At 52.6% G+C, this 19217-nt stretch overlaps 2 protein-coding genes across 3 annotated transcripts in view; both read right to left on the minus strand.

Annotated features, from left to right (window-relative positions):
* SYN1 (synapsin I) overlaps positions 1-7883 on the minus strand; it is a 47357-nt gene extending 39474 nt beyond the window's left edge. For both annotated transcript variants that reach the window (XM_032330003.1, XM_032330002.1), the window contains exon 1: positions 7507-7883. In XM_032330003.1, coding sequence (XP_032185894.1) covers positions 7507-7883 — 377 coding nt within the window. The remainder of the gene's footprint in view (positions 1-7506) is intronic.
* Positions 7884-12286: 4403 nt separating this feature from the next.
* Positions 12287-17988, minus strand: CFP (complement factor properdin). Its single transcript, XM_032331140.1, has 9 exons — positions 17836-17988; positions 17604-17754; positions 15967-16142; positions 15347-15517; positions 15023-15214; positions 14652-14825; positions 14254-14445; positions 13986-14097; positions 12287-12529 (listed from the first exon to the last, which is right to left on the minus strand). Exons 1-9 carry the CDS (start codon positions 17900-17902, stop codon positions 12364-12366), a joined length of 1401 nt encoding a protein of 466 aa, XP_032187031.1. The 5' UTR covers positions 17903-17988; the 3' UTR covers positions 12287-12363.
* Between the last annotated feature and the right edge of the window lie 1229 nt (positions 17989-19217).

Consider the following 19217-nt stretch of genomic DNA (forward strand, 5'->3'; position numbering starts at 1 on the left):
TGTCTGTAGACTCTTGAAAGCTCGACCAAGCAGTATCCCTAAGGGAAGCAGCTATACTGGATAGGCTGCCATTGTCAGAGCAGAACTCGGGTCCAGCAGGTAGCCACTGACTTCCTGAATGCACTCTTCTATTCTGACCAGAAAAGAAGATCAGTGACCTTTCACGTTCACATGGAACTGACGGCAATATCTGTTGATGGTCTTGCCATGGGGTCATGCTGTCTTTCTCACCATGTGTCATTCTATGGTCCAAAGGCACTGGGCCATGTGGACATCCCCCAGGATGTCACACTGGACCACTTTATCAATGGCATCTTATTGACTGGGCAAGACAAGCAAGGGATGACTAGCACGTTGTCTGGCTAAGATGTATGCTCTCCAGAGGGCGGGAGATGAACACTACAAAGACTCAGGGGCCCGGAACATTAGTAAAAGTTCCAGGGGTCCAATAGCCCAAGGCAGGCCCAGGACAGCCCCCGCCAAATAATAGGGCAAAGCGTCACATCTCGCACCTCCTGCCACGAGGAAAAGCGCATAGCACTTGGTAGGCATTGTCAGGTTCTAGAAGCAGCCTATCCCGCACCTGAAGATACTACTCTGATTCCTATTTCAGGGGGAGCATTAGGCTGCCCTCCCTGAACGGGGGCCAGAGCAGAAAGGGATCGGCAGGAGGGCCAGACCATGGTGCCAGCCATCTTTCCACTTAGGCCATATACCCCGCAGATCCTATGATACTGGATAAGTCAGTAGTGGGAAAAGATGCAATGTGGAGCTTATGGGAAGTGTGAGTGGGAGGCCCTTGGGGGTTCTGGAGCAAAGCCAGGCCATCTGCAGCAGAGAATCATGTGACTCTTGAGAACCACTTTCTGGTGCCCTACCAGGCTCTGGAAGAGACAGAATGCATGGCTATGGGGCACCAAGCGATTGTGCCTCTGGGTGCCCCTCGTGAGCTGGGTCTGGCCGGGCCCACCAAATAATAACGTCACGTGGACCCAGCAGCTGGGATCAGGCTTAAGCAGGACTGAGCAAGCTTAACTGAACAGGTTATCCCGATGCCCGTGTCACCCATCCTGGTGCCCGGGTGTCTCTCTCAGCTCACCAAGGGGACCCCTCACAGCCAGTGGCTGAAGGAAGGGAGAAAAAAACCTCAGCTTGGTTCACAAATGGACTGGTTTGGTGTGTGGGGAGAAGCCAAAAAGGGACAGAGGCTGTGTCATAGCCCCACTCAGGGTGATTGTGGAAGACAGTGGCAGAGTTCCCAATGGGCAGAGCTTTGGGCTGGGCCCCTGGTAATCTACTTAGCAAGCAAAGGGAAATGGCCCACCATTAGAATATACATTCACCGGTGGGCCATGGTGGGTGGCTTGGCTGATCGGAGGCCTTGAAGGAAAAATATAAGGAGATCAAGACAAGGAGCATTATGCTAAGTAAAGTAAGTCAGTGGAGAAAGACAAATACCATATGATCTCACTCCTAGGCGGAATTTAAGAAACACAACAAATGAGCAAAGTGTAAAAGGGGGGGAGGCAAACCAAGATACAGACTCTTAACTATAGAGAACAAACTGATGGTTACAGGGGTGGGAGGGCAAGGGTGAAATAGACGATGGGCACCGGGCCACGTAAGGAAGTCCTGACTCACTAGACTGTAGACCTGACACTAATATCACACTGTGTGTTAACTAGCTGGAGTTTAAATAAAAGCTTAAAAAAAAAGAAGAAGATCAGGACAAGAAGGTCTGGGGCACAGAAACGTGGGTGGACATGGGAGTGGGCAAAAAGTGAGGAGTGAAGATTTGTGCATTGTGTGTTAACACCCACCAGACAGCATCCACAATGGAAGAGGCACTAAACAACCAGGTAGACGGAATGAGTCAGCCCGATGATGTCAGCCAGCCTCTCAAGTCAGCCACCCCAGTGCGAGCAGATGGGCCCATGAATGAAGTAGCAGGACAAGCAGAGAGAATGGCTCTAAGTGGGGCCAATGGCATTATTGCTTGAGGTCCAATTTTTCAGCAGCAGAGACCAACACCAAGCCTGTGACACGGCACTGTCCCTATCCCTTAAGAAGCCTAGCTAGCCACTTGGTGGCGAGCTGACTCCATTGGGCCCCATCTACCCTGGAAAGACGAAGGATTCATTTTGACAGAAATATTGTATGTGGGGGGTTTGCCGACCGCAGGGTCATAGCCAGTATCACTGCCCAAGGGCTTACCCAATGTTGGAGCCACCGGTATGAGATCTCTCATAACACTGCATCAAATGGAAAGACACACTTGATAGCAAAGGAGGTCCTGAAGCGGGCCCATGACCTTGGAGTTGATTGGTGATGTTATACATCACAGCACCCAGGAGCTGCTGGTCTGGAACAGCTTGCAGCCAGGGCGAAGATGCTAGCTTGGACATGATACTGTCAAAGAATGGGGCACCGTCCTCCAAAGCACCCAAAATCAGCGGCCCATTCTTTGTGCTGTGTTCCCAGTAGGTACAACATACGGGTCTGGGAACTCGGAGGAGAAAGTAGGAGGGGCCCAGCTTACCATCAGTCCCAGTGATCCACTTTTGGAACGGATGTTTCCTGCTCCCTCAAGGCTCTGCAAGGTTAGAGGTCCTGGTTCTCCAAGGGGGAACACCGCTACCAGGGGACACAGCAAGAATCCTATTACATTCGAAGCTACGGATGCCACCTGGACACCTAGGTTTCACACGCCAGTGAATATGAAGCGGAATGAATCACTGTCTTCACAGGGGTACGTGGCCTTGAACATCAGGAGGAGGTGGGGTTGTTATTACACGGCAAGAGCGGGGGGTGGGGAGAGATATGTTTGGCACACAGGCGATCTTCTTGGCTGTCTGTGGGTACTCCTTGCACAGCTCTGCAGGGAAATGAACAAGGACAGTGGCCACAGCCTGAGAAGGGCACGGGGACCAAGGGCTCAGGGATCCCTCAAGGATGAGGGAATGGATCACTCATCAGGTAAGCTTCAGAGACCAAGAGAGGCGCTAGCTGAGGGGGAGGGGAATCTAGAATGTATGGTAGAAGAAGGAAACAGAAAAAGCAGATCATTTATTTCTGCAGCAGTGGAGGCTACTAACCCGTTCTCTTTCAAGCTTCCCCCACCTCCCCGGAAAATCTGACCAATCACAATCCTGGAGATGCTGTGCCCAGATGGGGCGATTAACTTAATCTAAGAAGTGAATCTGAGCAGTATAAGGAGTGGACTCTGTGCTCCCCTCAGATCTTCCCCCACTCCCATTTGCTCTACCGCCCCCCACCCCGCCTCCACCCGCCACACCATGCGCTCACCTTCAAGCCTTCCTATCTAGTTCCCAACTTCCAGGGAGATTTGCTGCTGAAGGCTCTCAGTGCTCACTGGGAGTCGCTCACTGGGAGTCCCTCCCTGGGAACTGCCTTCTTCAGCAGGGATCTGCCTTCCCCAAGAAAAGGCTTCCTTCCAGGGGGCAGCCCATGCCTAATGATTGACTGATGTAAGAATACAAAAGCTTGGACACCCCCCCCCCATGAAGGTCTCTCTGAAGGGTCATCCTAGCTCCCTAGCTCCCCCCAAGTGTTGGCTGAGGCTTCTGTTGTGGCTGCATCATAGATCAACCTTTCCCTCCACTAAATCCTGCTTCCCTCACTCCTCCCCCGCAACAGGTGTTGTTCCCAAGAGCTCTCCCCAGTAAATCTGCACACAAACCTCAGAGTCTCAGGGCCTGCTTCCAGGGAAGTCTAAGAAAAGAAGCCACAAGAAGAGATATAGTTTATATAACCCACTGTATACATAGATACATAATAACCTACCTTATATATGTAATATATGTTATATGACACCTCTACTGTTACACAGCGAATATAATATAGTGTGCCTTATGTAATATATCATATATTACATATTACATACTAACCATACCTTCTAGGTACATAAACATATCTATAGAACTGGAATGAAACTTTCAGTAAATGATTACCTTTACTATGTGTAACGGAGTCTGATATTTTCTATTCCATTTTCTTCCATTTCACAAAGAAAAACACACACATATGTATATATATATATGTATTATGTACTATAAACCAATTATATAGCAAATGTATGATAGAGCATATGCCACATGTAATACATGGCATACATTACTGATTATATTTCCTGGAGTAACAGTTCCACTAAATGGTAATAATCCCACTTACTATGTGTAATATATTTCTTGTTAGAGTCTATTTTCATTTATACTACTGCATGAAGAAAACAAAATCCTGGTTATAAGCCAGTAGGTGACCTGCAGTTTGAACTAAACACTCAGCTACTTTATCTTTAAAAGGGGGAGATGATTCTCAACTCAGAGTTTGCAAGTGTGCGCCACAGAGGACCTGAGACCCAGGAAGGGGTGAGAGTGGTGAGATTTGGTGGAAAAGGTGTCAGACTCTATCTAGGAGTACAATCCATTACGGAGTCTGCACAACTCCTCCTCTATTCCAGGCTGAAATCCCCAAAGCCTGGATGGTATTTGCAGTATCTGTAGGCAGGTGATGCAGAGGTCTCTGTTCCCCACGCTGAGCCTGCCATGCGTATACAAGTCCATCGCACCCCAACTATAGTAGACACTAAGTAAACACTTGCTAGATTGACCAGAAGAAGAGACTAGAACAGCTGGATAAAGGGGGGTTTCTGAGATGCAGGAAGAGAAGGGAAGAATCTTTCACTGAATTTAACAGGTGCTCAATAAATGCTTCCAGACAACTTCGAAAACAATGGAAAACATTGGAGTTGTAATTATGGAAAGGGGGAGGGTCTTGTCAGTATTCCGTAGATAATTAATAAATGTTTGCTGGACTAAGGGAGAATGCAGCAAAGGAACTTCCTGGAGTGTGGGAGTGGGGAAGGGAAGTCTAAAGGAGAGTGGCTACCAGTACACAGCAGGGGCCCCATTAATGTTTGTTGACTTCAGTGGAGCAAATTTAGCCAAGGAGATGGCTCCTGTGTGAGAGGATGTTGGTGAAGGAATTACAGCAAGTATTCAAGAACTGCTTTATGGATTGATGGAGAAAAGGAGGTGGTTGTTTGAAAAGAATACGGAGATTAACAAATGCTTTTTGGATTAACTGGTGGGGGGAAGCAGCTGGGAAGATGGCTGCGAAGGGAGGGAGGGGACCTCGCCAGAATACGGTAGGTGCACATTGTGAACTTTCCAGATTGCATAGACTCAAAGGTCAGATGAGGATTGTCAAAGGGGGAATTAGAGCTTCAAGAGGGGGAGGGAAAGAGGCACTGAATATGGGGACCTTAGTATATAGTAAGTGTTTATTAAACAATTGTGGGGTTGAATGGAGAAAAAGATGTAGAGAATCCAGCCGGTAGTTGGGGTTAAAAGGAAGGGGAACTGAAGGAGGGATCTTCCTAGTATGAGTAATGCTAAATGGATACCTCCCACACTCTGACACATGGAAACTATGCAGTAAATACCTATAGAGTGAATAAACGGCTCTGAATAGAGAGAAAGGCTGCTAGGTAAAGGCAGCGGGGGAGGAGCGATCTAAACAGTAAAAAGCTGGTACTCAATAAATTTAGGTTGAAGTAGACTCCTGGAGAGAGAGGTCTTGAAACAGGACAGCAACTTTCAGACTTGGAAAAGAAGGCGTTCAGAATGGCCCTTATATAGTAGGAACTCAAGTAAGTGTTTACTGGCTTAAGTAGAAGAAAGACCTTTTGGGGTATGGACTTAAGATTGGGAGAGGGAATCCTAGGGACATTGAGGGGAGTGGAAAAAGGGTAATCCTTATAAACTGGGCTCTAGATTAATAAAAAAAAAAAGGACCCTAGGGAGAGGCTTTATGACTGGCACAGTTTCTTCTAGGGATAAGGAAGAGATGTCTACTCCCTGCATACAGCAGGCACTGCATATGTGCTTACCGGATCCACTAAAAGAAAAAGACTTTGGGAAGGAGGTGTGTGAACATAGAGCACACAGACAGCACTCCACAAATGCTCACAGGAGCCATAGGAAGAAAAGGTCTCTAGGGGAAGGTGATTAGAATCAAGCACCTGGCAGACAGTACAAAAAGAGATGCTCACTGGATCCATTAAAAGAAAAGGTCTTTGCTGGAAGGTGGGCTAGAGGTAGGCATACAATCACTGGATCCACTGGAGGAAAAGTCTTCAGGGAAGGGGAATGGGGCTGCAGAAGCCTGATCTATGTAAGCTTGATTCTCCATCCATGAAAGGAAAGGCTCTTGTGGTGAAGGCATAGAATCAGGCACACGGTGGTCCTCCTCAAACGCTCCAAGGGGTGAGTAAAAAGAAAAGGCCTCTGGAAAGAGGACTGAAATGGTGCACACACCAAGTATTAGATATTTGATCACTGTATTAACTGGAGACAAGTCTTTATGGAGAAGGTCTAAGGTTGGGTCATGCAGATGGTGTTCAACACATGCAGACTGATGTCACTGGGGAAAGGGTTTGGGGATGGGGTAAACAGCAGGCAATAAATGCTTGCTGAATACACTGGAGGAAAGAAGCTTTCGAGTAGGCTCACGCAGCAGGCAGGGAATAAATTCTAGGTGGGTTCACCAAAGGAAGGGTCTTTGGAGTAGCCTGAGAATGGAGAATAAACAAGGCCCTCAATAAATGCTTTCTAGATCCATTGGAGGAAAAGGATTTGGGGGAGAGTCTGAAGATGAGTCACACACAGAGCCTCAAAAATGCTCATGGGACTCATTTGAGCAAAACACGTTTGAGAAAGGGGTTTGGAGATAGGGCATACACCAGGCACTTAGTAAATGTTTTCTAGGTGCTTTGGAGAAATAAGCTCTTGGAGAGGGGACTTAGAGTTGGGACACACAGAGGGCATTCAATAAAGGCTCACAGGATCCATTAAAGGCAACACTTTCGGGGAGAAGAGGGGATGGGATACACAGCAGGCAATCCACGTTTACTGAATAGCTTGAAAGGTCTTTGGGGGGAGGGTTGGGATGGTGCACATACCACACTCTGGATACATGCTCACAAGATCTGTTAGAGAGAAGGCCTTAGGGCAAGACTTGAGGGGGACAAGACACAGAGCAAACTCTCAATGAATGTTCACAAAATTCAGGGAAGCCAAAGGCTTTGGGGAAGGATTCCCAGAGAAGGCACACTGCAGGTACTTGAAAAATGCTAACAAGATCCATTAAAGGACAAGGCCTTTGGGGTGAGGGTTGGCGGGGGTGTGGGGGGGGGGGCGGCAAGGCACATTAGGCTCCCGAACGCTCACAGGATATCCTAAAGCCAAGTCTTTGGGGAAGGAGTTACACAGCAGGCGCCGGATAACTGCTCCCTGTATGGATCGAGAAGGCCGGGTGGGGGGCAAGGGCGGGGCACAGAGGATGCACACGGTATAATAATTTAAAGGAAAAGGGTTTAGGCTAGGGGGCCAGGTGCCTGTTACACAAGCCGTGCTTGGTAAGTGCTCGTCGTGGAACGATCTGGGGACCCAGGCCCGCGGGAAGACGTCCGCGGCAGTGGCTTACCAGTCGGTGTGGGGCTCGTCGATGACCAGCAGCACCCTGGCGGCAGCGCCCCCACGACCTGCGCCCCCAGAGCCGCCGCCCACCTGCTCGCTGAAGGTGGCCGCAGCGGCTGCCGTGGTCTGCTTGACCGCGTTGGACAGAGACGAGAAGAAGCCACCACCCCCCGAAGACCCAGGACTAGGGGCAGCCGGAGAGGCCACAGGGGCAGACGCGGAGGCCCTCTCGGCAGTGGCAGTCGCGGGACCGGGCGTGGCTCCGGGGCTGGGGGCAGCCGGCGGCGGCGGGGGTGGCTGCGGGCGCTGCAGGTCTGTCATGTACCCATTTGGCAGATTGGCCATGAAGTTGCTGTCCGACAGGCGGCGCCTCAGGTAGTTCATGGTTGCGGCGCGGGGCAGGGGGTCCTAGGGGCAGTCTGATCAGGAGCCGCGGGGGCGGACCGCGCGGGGCCCAAGAGCACTGCTGCGCTCTCAGGCACGACGCGACTCTTCGGTTGCCCGCTGCAGACTGAGGTAGCGCTGAGTCGCCGCCGCCGCAGCGCGGTTGGTCGCGCCCGTACCCCCCTATCTCGCGCCCCTCGTGGTGCTGTCCAGCTGGGCCGGCGGCGGCGCGGACGCGACCAAGGCGACCGGGAAGGGGAGTTTGGGGAGGAACGGCGAGTGACGTCAGCGCGCCTTCAGTGCTGGGGAGGCGGTGGCACGCGCCGGCAGGCGGGGGCGAAGGAGCTGTCCGTGGTGCTGAAGGCGGCAGTGCGCACGCGCCACGCCGCATCCTGTTTCCCCTCCCCCTCGTCCGATTGGGGATGCGCAATTTGGGGGGTGGGGGCGGGGTAGAGATTTCTCGGGAGGGTCCGGGTGAGTGGTCATGCAACCCCCCCCCCCACGCCGCCCAATTCTGGTCTTCACACCCAGACGCACCCACACGCAGGTTTCTCTGCAGATACTCAAGTTTCCAGTGTTGATATTCACCACAGAAGTCATGTGGGGCGTGGGGGGAATAGAGGCACACGCAGAGAATCAAAAGTAGAAAAATAACCTCCTCACCGCGACAGATGGGGGTCACAAGCAGTACCCTGTAAGGGGAGATCAATTTCCCATATCCTACGGGCTCAGCTAGGCAGAGAGAGGGTGTGGGGGTGGCATAGACAGCATCAGACAGGGAGACTTGGACACCTGGGCGGGGTACACAGCCTTGCCCTGGGTTGCTGGGGCCTGGAGGCACAGAGGAAGGACACACACGTGGAGATACATATAGACACAAACAAAAGTAAAGAAACACAGAGGCACGTATACACAGAGATCACACTGATCTAGGTATCTACACAGATGCCCAGGGTAACACACGTGGGCATGCATGCATACATGCACGCATATGCCTACACACACACACACACACACACACACACACACACACACAGGCACCACACCTACACACAGAGACCCAAGGAAACTCAAACGAACATGCACATCCAGACAAATCACATACCCACAGATGATCACGATAAACCTAGATCTGCCACAAAGACACATTCCCTGAAGCTCCAGACCTGATGTGTGTCCATCTCTGTCCCTCCAACCCAGGCCCCACACACACACAGACTCATTCTATATGCCCTCATTGCTCTGCCCTGGAAAAGCCAAAACCCACCATAACCATCTGGTATCATCAGTGCCCATGGCTGTCTCCCCCGCACCAGAGAACTTTCCACAGACAGAGGCAGACCCATCCTAGGGTATGCACACAGTAGGTGCCAAATGATGTTTGCCACATGAGCAAATGACCTTGATAGTCCAGGCAGCGGGGGCTGTGGAAGCCACCCTGTCAGCTCCTTTCAGATCCTGACTACAATGAAAGTGTGAATCTATTTAAAAGCAATCATTTATTGACAGCACCCAACTAAGCTGTTTACATGTATTATTTCATCCAACCCTCACAACAATACAATGGGGTGGGAAATGTTCCCATTTTACAAATGAAGGAATCCAGGAGCTCCAATTCATTCCCAAAGGGTCATGTTCACTTTGTGATCCATGCGTTTTTTTAAAAAAAGAATGTGCTAGAAAGTGGTGTCAGTGTGGCTGAAACAACGTGAGTGTGGGGGGGGGGTTGTGGCAGGAGATGGGGTCAGAGAGGTTAGCAGGGACCACATTGAGCAGGTCCTTGTGGGCCATAGTGAGTGATGTTGGTGGAACAAGTGAGGTAAAAGAAGGTACGGTAAGAAAAAGGCAGATTTGGAGTCTCTCTGTCTGCAGGATTTTCAGGTGAATCATCCATTTATTCATTTGTTCATTCTTTATGCATTAAGTCCTTGGCCTGTTTAAACAAGGTAGTAAAGGTGTGGAGTCTAGAGTCAGAGTATTTAAAGTTCAAACTAGGTTTCCACCATATCCCTGGAAAAGTGATTTATCCCCGCTGAGACTTGGTTTCCTCATCTTTTAAGATGATCACTTGACCCATCTCTAAGGGTGTGGGAGGGGTGGGGGGAGGAGACAACCTCTATATTTTCGCATGTGCTGTGACTTCCACCAGTAATGTCCTTTACCTCTCTCTCAAAGATCATCTTTGGCCAGGATCCCCAGGACTCAGATTCCATACCCTCTTCCCCTAGCCTCTCCAGTCCTCAAGTCCAATACTTACAAACCATTCTCTACTCCCTCCTTCATGCCAGGCAGCTTCAGTCCTACCTCCAATGCCTTTGCTTTGGCCATTCTTTCCCTCTCTTTCGTGGATGCTGTCTCAGGCATTCAGCATCCCAGTGTTGCCCAGATGGGGAACTCCCATGAATCACATATTTTCCAACATTTAGAAGTATGTGCTTCTCAGTTTTTTGCTCAGTAACTGAAGTAAACAAGCTGTGCTGGACCCATGGTGCCCTCTCTGGGGGACAGGAGCATCTGCAAGTCTCATAGACCTATCTTGCTCCCCTTAGGAATCTGTCTCCAGAATGCCTCTTCTCAGGGCTCCTATTCCCACGTTTCTAGGACTCATGGCCCCCAGCATTGTTCCCTTTCTCCAGGTGGCTCGGTTTCCAGAAATTAATGTTTTGGAGATTGTTTTGCAGAAGAATGAGGATTTCCCCTTAGGAGTGTCTCAGCAATCTGGTGCAGAGGTAGGGCTTCTCTGCACTGTCTCCATCTTCTCTAGCAGGAATGAACAAATAGAAGGGGCTCCAGGAATGATTTTCTTTGCTGTGCATTGGTGAACCATGACTTTCAAACACACACCCTTGACATATGTTTGTAATCAGTATTGTACCCACATTTATAACTCACACACATATATGTCCATGACATCTCAATGCACGTGTACATGTGGGCACGTGCACACACACACACACACCTATAACTCAGACTGTTATGCACACACATAGGTGTAACTTTACACGCACTCCACATACACTCAATGCATCCTTAATTCTTGCACAGACCTATCGATCTGCATATCACACATACACAAAGATATGTTTCATGATGCCCAAAGTTCCACTGTTTTATAGACACGTACCTCTCATACCCTCTCCCTTTCAGCTCGCTCTTCCCAAGATGACCCATCAACTGACCTATCTTATGGGGGGAATCGACCCAGAGAAGTGAGCACCCTGACAGAATCCAGGTGTCACTCATCTCCCAACTGAATCCTTCCACAGAGGGGTCCCTCCTCTCACACCACACATCATGCTTCAAATGTCCAGCCTGCTACCTTTCTGTGCCTCAGTTTTCTCCTCTATAAATGGGAATAACAATAATAGCGACCCTCATAGGCTTGTTGTGGAGTAAATGAATTCATGCTGTGCAACCTAAAACACTACCAGGCACACAGTAAGTACTCTCTAAGTATTAGCTAATACCATAACTATGATGATTCTTGTGATTTGTCTCATCATGAGGGGCCAAGTGTTCAGTAAATGCTAATTAGTGCAGCACTGAATGAGCAAATGCTAACAGCATTAGTGTCTGGGTTTGTTCCCTTCACTGTGGAGACACGTGCTGTTCTGACTCCTCTATTCTCCATGAGGTCCAGCACTATTGTTAGTATACAGTAGGCGTTGATAAGTGTTGAAAAAAATGTTCAACAAAAGGATCGCATATTCTGAGTTTGTTCCCTCTCTCACATGTCCTCTCCTTCTACCAGTACTCCTCCACCCCAGATGCCCAGACTTCGTCCTAGTATACAGTAGACGCTATAAAGTGTTGAATGAATGCACAAATACTAAAGGAATCTGTGTCTGGGTTTGTCTCAGGGGCCCCTTCTGGCAGGTGCTGACTCTGGCTTCTCTTCGCTCCCGCCCCAGCTCAGAGCACCTCACAGGCACTTCCTCGGTCCACCCCCGGCCAACCGCCACCCTCATTTCGGTCTCCGCTAATTGCGGCATTGGATCTGGGCTGTTGGGAGTGGGTGGGTGCAGGTGTTCACACGGCTGGGTGCCAACCCCAGCCACGCCTCTGCCGCCTCTGCTCGGTGCCTGATTGATGCGGAGCCCGCCAGCCAAGGGGCTCCGGCGGGTGGGAACCTAGGCATGCCGGCCAATCAGAAAGTGCCCACCAGGGCGAGTAGCCAACCAGAAAACCTGTGACCCGGAGTTCTGCAGAGGGACGTGCTGGGTGCCCCGCAATGCTGCGCAAGGGGTGGGGGTGGGGGAGGCAGACCCTGGAGCTAAGGCAGCGGCACAGGGACTGATACTCCACTTCACTTCTGCCAAACTATGACCACAGTGGAAAATACTGTTTTCCACAACAAGCTACTGTGACCCTGCTTGTGCTGTACCCTTTGGCCTAGAAGATGCTATTGTCCCACTCCTGGGGAAGTGGCCCATTTATTGAGGTCTGGGAGGGCAGGATGTCAGAGTGGGAGAGGGAGGTGTTAGAGCTTCTCATCCGCAGGATCTTGGCAGGCAGGCACGTGTAGACATGGCCGTTCCTCCTCCACCACCAACCTCTGTCCCTGCAGAGGTTCGCACCGCGGAAATGGTGTCCCCCAGAAGGTCATGTTCTTCTCACCCTGACCTTCGACCACGGTAATGGTGGGCCTGGGGCATTAGAGGGGGAATGGAAGGGAGAAACTCAGGGAAGGCAAGAATGCATTCGACAAACTCTTATTGAGTGCCTACTGTGTCCAACACTATTTGTTAGCTATGAGATACTGGGCAATTTCTTTATCTTCCTTGCACTCATCTGAAAAATGGGAATAATTGGAAGAATAATAAGACCCAGCTTACTGGGCTAAGTGAGGATAAGCGAGTTCATTTTGGTCAAGTGCTCAGGGTGGTGTCTGGTACACAGTTAAGTACTCAATAAATGCTAGTAATTGTTATTAGTTAACAAGAACTACCTTCTCCTACCTCCAAATCCCTTTACATCTCGCCCTATTGCCCACTGGGGGAAAAACCAAAACAAAACAAAATGCCTTGCCCTGGTATTCGAGGCCTTGTTTTGGGGCCCACATGCCTGCCCCAAGCCAATCTTTCTCTCTTCCACTCTATCCAGACTTAGTCCCACATCCAGAATGGTCTGTGCCTGGCTTGTTCCTCCCACAAGACAAGCATTCCATTCATTCACTCTCACCCCCGTTCCCTCAATCAAATCCATTCATTTCTCTACTCTGTCAAGTGCTTCCTGCCTCCACTCAACACCTCTAATTCCTCTTCAGGACCCACTAGAAACCCTAGAGCTGGAGACTATTTCCCAGATGGCAGACCTTCCATGAATTTAAAATCTCCCACTTCATCTAGCGGCTTGACGTATGTGGAAATAAAGAAGGGAGGAGTGAGTGTTTTTCTGCTCTCTAACACCTGGGCCACCAGGAAACCAGCTTTGGGAAATGGTCACCAGGGTCCAGGACTCTGCTCACACAGTCTTGACACTGGGAATGCTTTTCCTGACCCCTTCCTGCAGGGTGACACCGGATCAGCTTCCTCGCTCCAGGGCAGGGTGTCAGCCCCCTTTCCCTGTACCGTCTCTCTGCATCTGCCTTCTGGCAGGGCCCTGCTGACCAGGAGCCCTCAGGGAACCCACAGGACCTGGTTTCTCTGTGTCTGCAACTGTTGTGGAAAGGCCTCAAGCGTCTCGGGGTGGTGAGACGTTGAGTGAGATGCGGGGGGACTGAAGGAATGAGTAAGCGGACCAAGGCCTGAGTGACCAAAGGAGCAAATGGAAGTGTAGGTAACCAAGAGGGCCGAGTGCATAGTCACAGGAAGGACTATGCAGTGGCCGTGTTGGCTGAGGGACTGAATGAGAAACTTCCTGAAGGGCACAGAGGCCACCCATTCTCCCCTCAGGAGCCTCTTTCTCGGCTGCTTCTTTAGTGTCTCTCCTCTCGGGCAGGAGGTAGATAAAGGGTACTTCTCAAGGCAGGCACCTTAGACCCAGTGGCAGATGTCCTGGTTGTGGGGAGCTAAGCTGACTCTCCCACCCTCACTGCTCACATACGGATCTCGTGACCCCCTTCCTGGGCACGTTCTGCCCCCATTCTGCCCCCTGACTCACGCGAATTTGGGGAGCTCGGCCGTGCAGCGGCGCTGGCGGGTGCGAACGGGGTTGGGTCCACACGGAGGCATGCACAGTCCCCAAGAACTCCACTCCGACCATGAGCCTTTCACTGCAATGAGTCAGAGTGAGAGGTCTCAGTGGGGTGGTGAGAGGGAGAAGGAAAGAGGTGGCAGGGACACGGGGTTCAAGGGAAAGGCAGAGCCCCCTCCCCCTCCGCTACACAGGCGGCCCCATCCTCACAGTGGAGTCTGTGGGGGGCACTCACATCTACAGCGATGGATGTCATAGCAATGACGGATGTCTTGCTGTTCCCCGGGGCACCGCCGGCCACCAAAATCACGGCCCTTGCAGCTCCTCGAGCGTGACTGCTGGCCTGGGATCTCCATACAGTTTATACTGCCTATGCTCCTACGGGTGCAGGGGCTCCACTCCTCCCAGGAGGTCCACTCTCCATCCACTGTAGAGACAGGGAGCCAGTGAGGGGATTTGGAAGAAGGAATGATGACTGGGGTAAGGGGTGGCAGTGAGGAGAGGTGGGGGCCGAGGCATTGGGGCTGGGAATGGGGGCATTTGAGGGAGGAACAAGGCATCAGCAGTGGCAACCGGGCAGCAGGGGTGGGTGAGGGGCTTAGGCACAGAGATGGCACATCTCGAGCTACTGACCAGGGCAGGACACGGCTGTGTTGCAGATGTGGGTTCGAGTGTTCTCACCAGCACAGGGGAGGCCCCCATGCTGGGGCGCAGGGTGATCACACTTCCGGCTTTCCAGGGTCTGGCCCAGGCCACAGGTCACAGGGCAGGAGGACATGGGGCCCCATGCCCCCCAGCCCCCAGCCACTGTGGGGGTGGGGGATAGGTGTGAGAAGAAAGGCCACCTCCATCCCCCACCCCCCTCAGCCCCTAGACCCTTGAGGCAGACTGCCCCAAACTGAAGGGTTCCATGATCACATGCTAGAAGATCTCTGTCCCCTGAGACGGCAGAGCATCTGTGCCCGAATCAAAAACAGAGTGTCAGGGGCCTCATCCCTGTGTACCTGGGCAGGGTGGCAGGCTGGAGCAGGGCCGGGTGTCGTGCTCCGACCCTGGGCATGGCTTCCCAGGAGGCTCCTTGGAGGGCTCAGGTGCAGAACACGTGCGGCTTCGTCTCTGGGTAGGCGCTCTGGGTCCACCATTGCAGGACCCTGAGCAGGGGCCCCAGGGACCCCAAGCGGCCCATGCCCCATGTACTGTAGTGGGATAGGGGGTGTGGGGAGACACCAAGTATGGTCACAGTGTGCTGAAGTCCTCCCACCCTGGAAGTTCCCTGCCGTAACCCCCCAGACCCGTCCCCGGTGCCCGCATCAGTGACCTTCACTTACTGGGGCAGACCTGCTCCGTATCACAGGCCTCAGACTCCTGTGGCATTCCTGGGCAGTGGCCCCCACACTTGGGGGCAGGTTGATTACATGCTCGCTGACGGGTCCGGGTCCCTTTGGAACAGGTGACAGAGCAAGGCGTCCAGGGCTCCCAGTTGGACCAGCCACCCATCTCTGTGGGAGAGAAGAGAGGGGACAGGAGGGAAGTGGGGCCATCATTCAGGGGTCCTTGCTTCCTTGTGTGCCCCACGTCCTCCACCACACACAATCCACCACCATTGCCTTCCCGCGGGTCCTGTTGCTTCAGCCCTCACCACAGACCATCTGCCCTCCTCTGGACAGTGAGAGGGATCTGTCACACCTGGTGTCAGATCACATCTCTCTTCTGCCCGCCAGCACCCAGTAAAAGCCAGTGTCCTCACCATGGCCCACAAGGATGAGGGGGGAGGGGGTCTCTCCTTGGACCTTGCTTCCCACAGCTCTCCTTCAGCCCCACCGGCCTCTTCCTCAGCACTTCGCAAACGTCAGGTGGCGCGGTCCTACCCTCTGGGCCCCTGCCCTGACTGTGAATTCCCAGGGCCAGCCAACTGACAGTGCTCGGCCTCCTCGCTGAGCCTCCTCACCAGGACAGCACGGCTGGTCCTCGCAGGCCTGCAGCTGCCACTCCAGGGTTCCGGGCTCCACCTTCTCAGCACACTGCCCACCGTGGCCTATGCAGCGCCGGTGCCGCAACTGGGATCCCTCGGTGCAGGTCACCGAGCAGGGGGCCCATGCAGACCACTGGGACCATCGTGGGAGCCTGTCGAGGGGAGCACACGTGTGCTACCCTAGCCTGAGCTGGCCAGGGCGGGGGGTGGGGGTGGGCGGTGTACGGGACTGCAGAGTGAGGGCAGGCATAGGCGGATGTGCAGGATAAATGCATGTGGAATGGATTGATGAGAGCACCTACCCCTCAGGGATGCTGGGGATCGAACGGGAAGAGGAGGGCACACAGTAAGTACTTAATAATACCACTGACCTTCATGATTGGGGACCTGGAACCCCTTGAAGTCCCCCAAGGCTAGTGCCAGACATGCAGTAAGCAAATGTAGGACTAAGGGCCCATAACTGCTTCAGAAACCTACCAGGCCACCACCATGATTGGTAGCTGGCAAATGGAAACTACTTAATAGGAGCCATGGTCCCAGTGAGCTCAGAGACCCCGTCAGAGATACCCCAGGTCTGGGGCACCTGGGGCGGCGGGGGGTGGCTGTCTCAGTCAGTTGAGCGACCAACTCTTGATTTTGGCTCGGGTCATGATCTCAGGGTCGTGGGATGGAGTCCCGCATCAGGCTCCACACTGAGCATGTGGAACTCTCCCTCTGCCCCTCCTCCTGCTCTCTCTCAAGAAAAAAAAAATTTAAGAAAAGAAATACTCCAGGGGCGCGTGGGTGGCTCCGTGGGTTAAGCCTCTGCCTTTGGCACAGGTCATGTTCCCAAGGTCCTGGGATGGAGCCCCACATCGGGCTCTATGCTCAGCAGGGAGTCTGCTTCCTCCTCTCTTTGCCTGCCTCTCTGCCTACTTGTGATCTCTGTCTGTCAAATACATAAATAAAATCTTTTAAAAAATTAAAAAAAAAAAAAAAGAAGAGAAATACTCCAGATCTCTCCCTGGCTCCATGCACGGCATAATACTAAATAGCTGTCAACTGTTGACCTTACTAGGGGTCCGGGGCTGCCTTCCAAAACCCTCAAGCTCTCCACTCCCATGGTGTATCTGGGATATATGCTAAGCTGTGGGAAAACATGTCTGGCATACAGTAAGGGCTCATTACATGTAGGCTGGTGTCATGATTAGGAGCCTAAAGCCACCCTCAGAAATCCTCCAACTATGCCTGACCTCTGCAATGCTTCCAGTAGGCAGGAGGGGCTCAGTAAATGTAAGTTATGGCAGTGGTTCTCAAGCAGGGGTGACTCTGCCCTGGAGCGGGGGGGGGGGGACATTTGACAATATCTGGAGGATTTTGGCTGTCACCATCGGTTTGGGGGGAGTTGCTCCTGGAGTCTAATGGGAGGCCAGGGATGCTGCAAAACACCGGCTTTGCAAAGCACAGGTCAGGCTCCCACAACAAAGAATTTTCTGGCCCTCAATGTCAGTAGAGCCAAGGCTGAGAAATCCCAAGCTCTGGTGGCAATTGGAGCCTTGGAGTCACCCTTGGAAACTCCAGAGAAGGAGAGGGCCCAATTCTGGGTGGCCCTTGTACCCCAGGCTCCCCCTCACCTGCATGCCTGACAAAGCTTGCTGCCAGGCTCCTGGAAGCCATAGGCAGGGTTGAGACAGCAGTCTTTCACACTGACACCTCCCCCCAGGAGGCCCTTGCACATGCCGGAGGACTCCTCATACTCGGTGTAGCAGAATACGGTGGCTGAGTCTGGAATAGGGTGGGGGACATGGTCAGCGGTGTGATGAGTCCTGGCGCCCCTGCGGGCCAGCTGGACCCTCCTGCACTCACCTGTGGCCGGCAGCAGGATGAGCAGCAGCAGCAGCAGCAGCTGAGGAACGTGTCCCCGGATGCCCATGTTGAGCACTGCCACCCTACCGGGGAGGAGGCCTGGCTTTGTACAGACTGACCTGGCTCTGGGATCCGTGGCAAAGAGGAACTGGACCAGGAGGAAGTGGGCGGGTAAAGGGCAGCTGGGAATGGAGGGGGCGGGGGAGGCGGGGGGAGGGCGGTGCGAAGGGCGCCATGCAGGGTCCCAGCAGTTCCGACTTCTCTACTGGCACCTTTGCCCTGAAGCCTCCTGCTTCCCACCAACTTCCTGTCTCACTCCTGGTCCGATCTTGCTTGTCACTGTATCCCCAGCAAACACGCCCTGCCCACCCTATCTTTAGCACTCAATCAGTGTCCCCTGGGCACATTCTTACTGAGAGGAGATGGAGCATAAACTTCCCAGCTGTGTGACCTTGGGCAAGTCGCTTGAACCTCACTGAGCCTCACCTCCCCGCCCCCCGCCCCCCCCCCCCCCGGAAATGCGGTCTCTACCACGATGGGGTCAACCTCACAAGGGTGAAAGGAGCTCAGTGCGGTGCTCCTGAGTGGGGCAGGCAGCGAGATCACTGCTTCATCCCCTTTCCTGAGAGTGAGGTTGCCTTCGGTCAGCCAGGGAAGGGCAGGTCAGAAGCGGGGGAAGTGAGAAGGGGAACTGAAAAGAGTGTGGGGAGAGGGTTTGAGAGTGAATTGGGGATTTCGGCTGTCCCAGGGCTCCAGCTGGGAACACCCCCTCCCACTGGCCTGGGGGAGGGAATCAGCTTGGCTGTTTTCTTTCAGAGTAACTGGGGATGGGGACAACCCCCCCCCCCCCCAGCCTACAGCACAGAGTTCGTTGCAAAGATTGGGAGTTTAAGGTTTTTTAAAAGTCCTCACAACAGTACCTGGCATGCAGTAGGTGCTGTGTGTTAAAAAACTCCATTCAACACCTGCTAAGCCCCTACTGGGTGTCAGATGCTGTTCCTGGCACTGGACAGAGCAGATGGTAAGACAGTCAGAAATCCTGGCCCTCGAGGGGCTTATGCTCTAAAAGAGACAGACACAGAATGTCCCCACTCTTGAGGCCTTCCCCAGCTACCCTTTTTGTAGGGGACCCCTGTCACTCTGTAGTGCAGGGGCTCTCAAACCTTAGTGTGCCTCAGAATCATCTGGAAGGTATGTCCAATCACAGAGTGCTGCGCCCGACCCCCGTTTCTGATTCTGTAGGTCTGGGGAACGACATGAGAATGTACATTTCTTTCTTTCTTTTTTTTTTTTTTCTAAAGATTTCTAACAGGCTTCTGGGGGGACGCTGCTGCTGCTGGTCTGGGAGACACACTTCAAGAGCCATACTAGCCACTGACACC

Source organism: Mustela erminea, chromosome X (assembly GCF_009829155.1).
Source record: "Mustela erminea isolate mMusErm1 chromosome X, mMusErm1.Pri, whole genome shotgun sequence".
In the NCBI taxonomy this organism is placed as follows: Eukaryota; Metazoa; Chordata; class Mammalia; order Carnivora; family Mustelidae; genus Mustela; species Mustela erminea.

Bases quoted from the DNA above. Each gene is read 5' to 3' on its own strand.
- CFP (XM_032331140.1), bottom strand. From the start codon at position 17,902: ATGGGCATCCGGGGACACGTTCCTCAGCTGCTGCTGCTGCTGCTGCTC. The intron at 17,755-17,835 runs GTGAGTGCAGGA...ACCCTATTCCAG, and splicing joins CATCCTGCTGCCGGCCACAG to ACTCAGCCACCGTATTCTGC. The intron at 15,215-15,346 runs GTAAGTGAAGGT...ATCCCACTACAG, and splicing joins TACGGAGCAGGTCTGCCCCA to TACATGGGGCATGGGCCGCT.